The following is a 9,318-nucleotide window of genomic DNA, read 5'->3' as shown; positions in this document are numbered from 1 at the left end:
TCTGCTATATTTAAGTATACATATGTCACATTTTTGTCATATATAAAATATTTTTAAGTGCATAAATAATTCTACATTTAAATCATAAAAATTATAGGTTTAAGAACGTTTTAAAAAAGTGTGAAGAATGGAAATGTAAACATTATCATTTTTCTTTTTTCTCTTTCTTTCTTTCTTTCTTTCTTTCTTTCTTTCTTTCTTTCTTTCTTTCTTTCTTTCTTTCTTTCTTTCTTTCTTTCTTTCTTTCTTTCTTTCTTTCTTTCTTTCTTTCTTTCTTTCTTTCTTTCTTTCTTTTAACTACACACAACTTTTTGTTAAAGTTAACAGATACTGTAAAATACTGATGATGACTAAAGATAATTTCAGATTTTTCAGCCTATATGTATTTAATTATATTAGTTTAATTAGGCTGTAGTAATATGTAGTACTTAAGAATACATAGCCTACATCACATTTTTTTAATATATCAAATATTTTAAGTACATAAATAATTCTGCATTTAAATCATCAATAAAAAAATGAAAGGTTTAAGAAAGTTTTTTTTTTAAGTGTGAAGAACGGAAATTAAACATTTTTATGTTATCAATTATCCCATTATCAAAGAATAGAACACAATCTTTAACTATTCTATTCTGTTGTGTTCTATTTCAGTACTTTATTATTATCAATACTAGATATAAACTCCATTATACATACACACACACGGTCAATTGACAGAGATGGTCACATGGGCCGAAAACTGGGACTTTGTAGGCCAGTTGAATAAAAGGAAAACTCACCTTGCCCGCAAAGACCCAGCCTCTGACACACTCTCAATTGTTGCTGAATTTTGCTTCAGGTTGCGTGATCGTGCGTTAAAAGTGTGTTAGTCTGTGTTAATCTATGACATTTGCAATAGACCATCGGCATATCTCGGAAACGCGATCGTCCCAGCGCCTATAACATGAGAAATAACGACACGACACGACGCGTCCAGTGAAGAGCGCGCGAGCCTATCCAACCACCAGGGTCTCACTTTTTACCTGTCATTTTCACCATGTCCAGCAGCCTTCCTCCTTGGAGCTTCTTTAGAAAGAATGGGCATATCGCCTGAAGAAGAACGGAAAATGTTGCCGTGCAGTGAGAAGTTGCTGCCACTCTTCACACATTATCATCACCCGCCCCCTTATTTGCGCTCAACTCCTCGTGAAGACACAGTATATCCACAGGGACCGCTTACAACACTCTCCCTTTGCGCAAAAGTGGACGAAGGGAAAAAGTCAATATTACGCGGTGGAACAATGAGCCTCGTTAATGCGTAAGCCTTTTGAAATTCTCCATGTGACGTTATGCTGTTTTAGCCAGAGCGACCCCATGTGCTCGTTATTAATGAATTATCCATCTGGCTGTTGTAGACATATCATATTTGTACATGTTGCGCTGAAGCGCCACCGACTGGTTCCTTCGACCACATGCGAAATTAATTGTGTCTGGGACTAGAATCAGAAAACTACTACGGTGAAGGCTTATCTTATGAATATTAATTAAGACAGGCTGACGTTGCTTAGTAACCCTCCAGGAGTGTCCATTCACGTACCCTAATTAATTTTTAATCTTTAGTTAAACCCATAGACTGTATAAAAACAGATTAAACCGCCTGATGGTTTGACCTACCGGGTAGACGTCACTCGACGTAATTAATATTCATAAGCCAATACTTCATCGTAGTAGGACTTGTGTGTCCGCGCCCGGGACCTCCCAAAATAGGATCGTTGATGTGACTGCATAGCCAGGCTATTTCAAGATCCTCGTGTAGAACCGATGATAAATGCACTGGTCCTGCCATAATAAACCATGTCCTTTATGTGGTATCAAAACACTTACTGACTTAGTGGCATTTTATAAAAATGTAAACAATTAATTAAATATATTAACACGTTTTGTTTAGTGCTTTTACTTATTATATAATTAAAATAATCCATCATTATTCCATTTATGTCGCCTCTAAAGTCTGTTAAGTGTCAATTAATGTCTGTGTAACACCATTTAAAAAATTAAATTAAAATGTATTTCTGTTTTTATAGGCCTCTGTTGAAAACTGAAAGTATCCTTTCATTAGGCAACAGACTGTAAATGTATGATTTTTTTCTTCAATTATCTGGGATTCATTCTAAAGGCTCTCATTGCAGTGTGGAGCGGCCCCCTGTGGTGACACATTAATATGAAAAGTTACCATTCGTAAATATTGGTATTGTTCTTCTTTTTCCACGACTGTAGTTGTATAGGTAAGTATTACCGGCCTATATAGAACAAAAAATAAAAAGAACAAAAGCATATGAACAAACACATTTTAAAAGCCAAATTAAATACCAATATTGTGTTTGTAAATTTTTTTTTTCGTGTTCTCCGTTGTTGATGTTTTCCCCAGATTATATTAAAGAGATTTGTCGTTTTGTTCACAAGTTCTATATAAAAACTGACATTGCTTCTCAATGGAAGACAGACACGCCCTTTGCAATGTCGTCATCACGGCAGCCGCTTCGGGCTCGCGGCGGAGGGTCGAGGATTTCTGTCATACGGCCCGGTGTATTTTCACAAAATATTCAACTGTAGGAATGATCATCCACATTGCATTCGTTGTCCAGCTAACATCGGCGATTCTTCGGTGAGTGTCCATCATTGTTCATCACGCTGTTTGTGCGAGAAGGGATGTCAGCTGAAGATCATTCCCTAAATGCTGTGATCTAGCTTCTTTCAAAAACCGTCTGATACTAACTCACACATAGTGCATTTTATTCAGCACGGATGATGCTTTTACCCATATGATGGGCCTAGTGAGCTGAGCAGTAATGGCCTGTAAATCAGTGGAAAGTTGTACAGTTCCTCGTGGCCTTTTTAACTTGATGATTGAATCGGCAGTGGCACAGGCTTTTGCATTGTGCTAACTAACTAATTGTGCAATTAATGTCACACTGTTGCTGTTGTTGTGAAGGATGCCATGCTTATATTACACATGTAAACATTAGGGGCTGTGAGTTGTATCTGGGCTCGTTCTGTCAGGTGGGCAGACCGACTGGTCAATGCAGTAACAAAAAACGTCACTATTACAAGCAAATACGTTATAATATAAAACAGCATCTCTTTTAGTTTGAATGAAAGCCCCAGAGCGTCATGTGAGGAATTCTTCATACAAACGCCTGCATTGTTTTGATTATTTTCCATTTTGAATAATAAAGGTATTACTGTAGTCACCACGGGATAGTGAAGATGCCTGCACACTTGTTCTGTGTGTTGTTTGTTCCATAATAGGAAATACATATTGCATAATTATGCAAATTCTCCAAAGAATAAGAGGGAAACAGGAGCTTGTTGTCAGCTATTGCTCATTTAATGACATTTTACTAAGTGGTCTCATTCCAGAGAGACATCATCAAAGTGTAGATAGGCATAAAGTGCCCTTAGTTTAGTGTGAGGAATCGGTTGTACAACCACACATCTGTTCAAGCAGAACTTTATTTAGTGTATTCAACATTTTTTGGTCACATGCTCAATGATGGCACAGTGAAATGCTTTTCACTTGAAATTAAAGGTATAGTTCACAAAAAAATAAAAATTTTGTCATTGTTCCACACCTGTATGACATGTTTTCTATTGTGGAACACAAAAGAAGATATTTAGAAGAATGTTGGTGACCAAAAAGTTTGGTGGCCATTGACTTCCAATGTATGGACACAATAATAATAATAATAATAATAATAAACTTAATTAATTAATGCATACATAAATACTGAGACATTTCTATGTCTTCTATGTTCTGCAGAAGAAAGAAAATGTTTCAGAACATCTTGACGGTGACTAAATGATAACAGAAATTTCATTTTTGGAGAACTATCCCTTTAACATGCTGTAGAATTTGTTGTAGAACCAAACAAGATATTATATTAAGAAATATTACAATAGAGGGTGCATAAACATTAAATGTATAAAGTATGTACATTATACCCGGACAGTGTTACTACTTTAGTTTGAGAGTGTATTTTAATTTTACCATGCCCCCAGGTGTTTTCTAATATAATTAAACAAAAAAACAAAACAAAAAAATAACAAAAGGTCATGCTGGTCAAGCTTTTACTGTCTTCTGTCAATACTATTTGCTCCTCAGGCTTTTGGCATGCTGTACCAATTCTATTCTCTGTCCCATAGTGGGGGTGGGGTGAGTGAGGGCTGCTGTGAGGATCCCACACTGTGGGGCAGCCACACACTGAATGGTGTCTCCCACAATGAAGGCGTTGGTGGATGCAGTCTGGGTGGTGTGGAGCATCGGGGCCTCAATCTATGACTACATTCACACCAGTGCCATGGAAGAACGCATTCACTCACTGGAGAGTGCTATAACCATCCACCAGTGTGTCATTGGCCTGCTGTCTGCTGGACTTGTGGCCCTCTTCACCTACATTCTGCTAAGGAAGCACTGACCCAAAATTTCAGCCATTTTTTTGTGTGCAAGACTGCATCAGTGACGTCAGAGGAAATTCTGGAACCATGTTGATGTCAAGCAATGTTCAGTTCATTTTAAAGGAATTTTAACATGCCTGACTTTCATCTAATTGGTTACTAAACTTCATTAGTTTCTAATTCTGTTGAAATTTCCCTACTGTATTATTAGAGTTGATGTGATTCAGTGTAATCTAGTAAACCAAAATAAGCGTGTCTCTTAATTAAAAATATGGCTACCACAGACGAAAGGATTCAGAGATGCTACCTGCCCCCAGTTTTTTACACAAGCTTGGAGACAGCCGAACAAAAACAAAACAACCACTGGATCAGCAGGCTTTTCAACCTGTTTGCTGCTATCGTCAGTGGAGTCAGCTTGTGTGTCTTGGTTACTTCTAACAAAACATTCGTTGACAATGACTAAGCATAATGTAATTTATTTATTGTTAACCTATGACCTCTCATACAGCTTATTTCTTAACTCCATGGTTAATGAAAGGCATCAATGACTGCGATTAAATTCTTGTTTTTACAACTTGATAGAGAACTGGAAGTGTCCTTAATCACTAGATATCTGATGTAGTTAACTTGACAGTTATCAGTGTATTAACTATTACTATATGTGTCAAACTTTTAACTTTTATTTCATGTTAAAAATGTGACATCGGGTAACGCACCATTGTGATTTATAGGTTAGAATTTTTACTTTTACCATGTTTCCTTAGAAAAAAATTTTTCCTGGGGCAAAAAATAAATAACACCTGTTCTGTGATAGCAAAATGAATGTCTAGCTTTATAATGCAAAAGAAAAGTCAAGAGTATTCCGACTTTGTGTTGATGCTACGTACTTCAGCATTTCTCTACGGTTACATGTTTATATTGAGCTTTTGTTTTATTTAGTGTGCTGGTGCAAGTCAGGATCTGTTAAAATACAGTGTAAAGCATTTCTTTAACATTAAGACAACTTCATGTCATAAAATGTTTATTACTGGAACAACAGAAAAGCACAAATGTCTATGCATCACCATGTTTGAAAAAATTCAGAAGGATCAGGAAATGAACTTCATTTTTCCCCTTTACAGACTGCAACACAGGAATTGGGCTTTTCAAAGAGAAATCACTGAAGCCAATTTGTGGTCCATATTTGAACAATACAGAAAACACTGAAGATTTATGCTGGTTTTACACGTGCCCGGTCTGCAGAAGTGTGTACTGCGTGGTAAAACGCTCAACACTTTCGCCCTCCAGGGTCTTAACAGCCCTCCAGTGGAGCTTCCCACAGTTCTCTGGGTTTCCATGCCTTCCCAACTCTTCCTTGATGTAGTCCATCCAGAGATCTAAAACAGCAAATTATTTTGGTTGATCAGTGAAATATTCTACTCAAAGTATGAAAGAGAGTTGCCTCTTCAAAGGCTAAAAGCACTGAATCACACTCACCTTCATCTAAGCAACCGAACTCACGAAGCGCGCGCTCATAGTAGTCTCTCAGGTTACTCATCTTTGGTGTCTCCTGGGAGAATAATACAAATCAGTAATACATTGTATGTGTTCATACACATGTCTGCTGGTTACTAGATATTTCAGACACCTGACAGGTGCTACATCACCTTTACCTGCTCTTTCTCAATCTCAATCATCTTCATGAAGAATGCCTTAGTGAAGGGTCTGTGTTCATGCAAGCTGAAATCCAAGAGAAGAGGTTGTTTTTAAATTGCTTATGCCTAATTTCTAGATATACAGTGGAGTCCCGAAAGTCTAAAACCACACTGAAAAACTAGTATTTAAAATTAAAACTGAAAATAACATTTCAGGATTTGGAATTTAAACAACTCTTTTAAATTAGAACAATGCAAAATACATATTTTTACTAGTGGCCTCAGCCCTTTTTAGGACCCACTGTATATACAGAAAGAAAGAGAACCATAGAGCACAGCTGTATTTGATGTGTACCTTGTGAACGTTTTTCTAGCCCTTTTGTAACCACCAGTTTTATAGGACCATTCAAGGTATTTTTCCTTCATGGCAGATGACACTGCAGGTACTAGGGACAGAAGCCCTTTCTGCAAGTACAGGATCAGGAGCAATTTATTATTACATTATATACATTAACACTGTGGACTACATTAGAATTAAAACTTATGTAATCAAATTAAACATTATGGAATCAGGACTATAACAAAAAGTCAAAAATGATCTGAATGCCTTTTTAGCCACCATCATCAATTGGTCTTGGATGAGTTTTAGTGCAAACATTTTTGAGTCATGTCCCACCTGAAAAAAGGTCTCCGTGTCCTCAGGTCTCTGTGAGGTCATGCACCAATCAGCCTGCAGCTGCCATAATGGCAGACTTTCCTGTAGAACATATTATAGACTGATTATGAAATATATCATTGGGTTCAAACTTCTGATAATATAATTCATGAAAATAAGAGCATTTGCACTACTGCTACAAGGATTTTCTGGACCTCATTGTATTATATTACATTTAATTAGTAATGGGTTCCCTCACTTTTCTCCCTTAATATCTCAAATTTTGCAAGAAACTGACAGAACCATATTGTTTGGGGGAAAAAAAACAAACATAGAGGACGACTGAAAAATGAAACAGGATAATTGTGCATGCGGATATCACTCTATAGCATTATGTTCCCATGTGCTTGGATAACGGCCTCTATGCAGGGTTATGTAACTACAGGCTTCATAATCCCGCAAAAATGGCTATTTTTCACTAGCTGGTTTACGAAAGAGCGCTGAGGATAGAACTGAGTTAGAGTAGCAAAGGATGACTCTTATCACTTAACTACAATTATATGTAGGAATTCCTGTAGCTCAAGCAGTAGAGCATGATGTTAGCAACACCAAGGTCTGGAGTTCAATTCTCAGGGAATGCATTTACTGATAAACTGTATGTCTTAAAAGCAATGTTAAGTCGCTTTGGATAAAATGTAACTATAGTACTGTTATCCAATTATTATTAACATTTTTTTTTTTTTTAAGAAATGCATTCAGAAGTAGTTCATTTGTTCAAGTGGACTAATTAAGGCAAATCTGCTGTTAGAAGATGTCCCACTTAGAGGCAGCTGTGGTACAACCGCTACCTTGGGATTCACGTGTTTCAGGGCTTCCTGGAATAGATGTCCCGCCTCTGTGCTCTCCAGCTGGACCAATGTCTGGAGGCTGAAGCTCCACATCTCAAATGATTGGCTGAAGCACTGGGTGGCTGTAATGGCGATCTGGGTAGCAGATACTGTATCCCCTGACGACAGCAGGACCTGTAGCTGTTTTTTGAGGAGATAGAAAGTGGCCTACATTATACCTGCAGCACCATTTTAACCAAGTGCTGCATAAGGTGTGTAAGCAGGAGGTTTTGCAGTGAGATTCCAATGTTAAAAGTGAACATTACCCAGTTCTTGTAGAATGACTCTTGCAAAAGCTCGGCATCATGAGCACTCTGTAAGACTCGGAGTAATCGTTCCTTTCTCTGAAAAAGTGAACAGGCACACAATATGTGTCAATCGCACTTAGAAAAAGAAAAAAAAGTAAATATGGTTTAATATAATAAATCAAACTTCCCAAATACAGCAAGTCCATGTTATTCTGATCAAGATTATCATGAACACTGCAACACCACAATAAAAAAAAAACCCAGGTTTATTACCTTTTCCTTGAGTTCATTGACATTTGTCTTCCGCTTATATCTCTCAAGACAGAATGTGACATAACATGTCCACATGGCCTCTACAAAAATAAATTACACATATGTAGGCAAATTACATACAGCTAGAACCATGAGAATCCAATCATATTCCACCACTAAATCCTAGTGTTATATCATGATACCTGTATTAAGGCTCTTTAGAGCCTCTTCATAAACGACACAGCAGCGTTCTTCTCTGCGGTCTGTATCAGAAGCTCTTCCTTTCGCAGACTGGAGCTCTGGAGCCCCAGCAGCATCCAGCTCACGCTTAGCCATGAAATCCCACATCATGCAGTCATCGACATACTGACTCTGCAGTCTGAACACAAACAGTATTTAAACATCACCTTTTCAGGACTTCCTGTAAATGGATTTTCCCCAATACTAGTTTCAGCATTAATTTGTTCATTTACAATAGCTCCTACAGCATTTTTATTCAGCAAAAATAATAAATCAGTCAACCTCTAATTAAAGGGATGGTTCACCCAGAAATGAAAATTCTGTCATTAAAGGGTTAGTTCACCTAAAAATTAAAATTAGCCCATAAATTACTCACCCTCAAGTCATCCTAGGTGTATGTGACTTTCTTCTTTCAGACGAATCCAGTCGGGGTTATATTAAAAATTGTCTTTGATCTTTCAAGCCGTTTAATGGCACGCAGCGGGTGTTGCATGCATCAGTCCAAAAGCACTTAATTAAAATGTGTCCATCCATAAAAAAAAATGTAAAAAAGTGTCGCACACGGCTCTGGGGGGTGAACAAAGGCCTTCTGTAGCGAATCGATGTGTTTTTGTAAGAAAAATATCCATATTCAAAACGTAATAATCACTTTAATCTAGCTTGCGCTCACTGTTGTACTCTGGAAGCAGTTCTGGGCGGATGACGTATGAGGTCGGCGTTGCGCATGCGCTGGTGAGTCTCGTGAAAACCAACATTTGTTAACAGGAGCAAAGGAAGCAAAATTTCCTTACTTTAGCAAAGGAAAACCAGTCTCCTCTTGGCTTATATCGAAATCCTTCAACATTCTTCTTTACAAATCCTCGTTTTGTACTTCTAATTAGTGAATGTTGTTTTGTTTTGATCTCTCCCCTTCGCTTCCGCGTTCGTCACTTCTGAGCGGCGCATGCGCAAAGCCGACCTCATACGTC

At 37.6% G+C, this 9,318-nt stretch overlaps 1 protein-coding gene and 1 long non-coding RNA gene across 5 annotated transcripts in view; one reads left to right on the top strand and one right to left on the bottom strand.

Moving 5' to 3' along the window:
- Positions 1 to 2,488: 2,488 nt before the first annotated feature.
- Positions 2,489 to 4,749, top strand: LOC107698693 (uncharacterized). Its single transcript, XR_001635375.1, has 2 exons — positions 2,489 to 2,644; positions 4,183 to 4,749. It is a non-coding gene; the product is annotated as an uncharacterized LOC107698693 (long non-coding RNA).
- A 723-nt stretch (positions 4,750 to 5,472) lies between these two features.
- utp6 (UTP6 small subunit processome component) overlaps positions 5,473 to 9,318 on the bottom strand; it is a 7,295-nt gene continuing 3,449 nt past the window's right edge. For all 4 annotated transcript variants that reach the window (XM_016499779.1, XM_016499782.1, XM_016499780.1 and 1 more), the window contains 9 exons: positions 8,314 to 8,489; positions 8,132 to 8,211; positions 7,877 to 7,954; positions 7,572 to 7,751; positions 6,745 to 6,825; positions 6,424 to 6,533; positions 6,087 to 6,153; positions 5,911 to 5,983; positions 5,473 to 5,810 (listed from right to left, as the gene is read on the bottom strand). In XM_016499779.1, the coding sequence (XP_016355265.1) occupies positions 5,656 to 5,810; positions 5,911 to 5,983; positions 6,087 to 6,153; positions 6,424 to 6,533; positions 6,745 to 6,825; positions 7,572 to 7,751; positions 7,877 to 7,954; positions 8,132 to 8,211; positions 8,314 to 8,489 (1,000 nt within the window). In that variant the 3' untranslated portion in view covers positions 5,473 to 5,655. The remainder of the gene's footprint in view (positions 5,811 to 5,910; positions 5,984 to 6,086; positions 6,154 to 6,423; positions 6,534 to 6,744; positions 6,826 to 7,571; positions 7,752 to 7,876; positions 7,955 to 8,131; positions 8,212 to 8,313; positions 8,490 to 9,318) is intronic.

Source organism: Sinocyclocheilus anshuiensis, unplaced genomic scaffold, assembly GCF_001515605.1.
Source record: "Sinocyclocheilus anshuiensis isolate Anshui unplaced genomic scaffold, SAMN03320099.WGS_v1.1 scaffold314, whole genome shotgun sequence".
Lineage (NCBI taxonomy): Eukaryota > Metazoa > Chordata > Actinopteri > Cypriniformes > Cyprinidae > Sinocyclocheilus > Sinocyclocheilus anshuiensis.
This window is presented reverse-complemented; position numbering and strand designations above follow the sequence as displayed.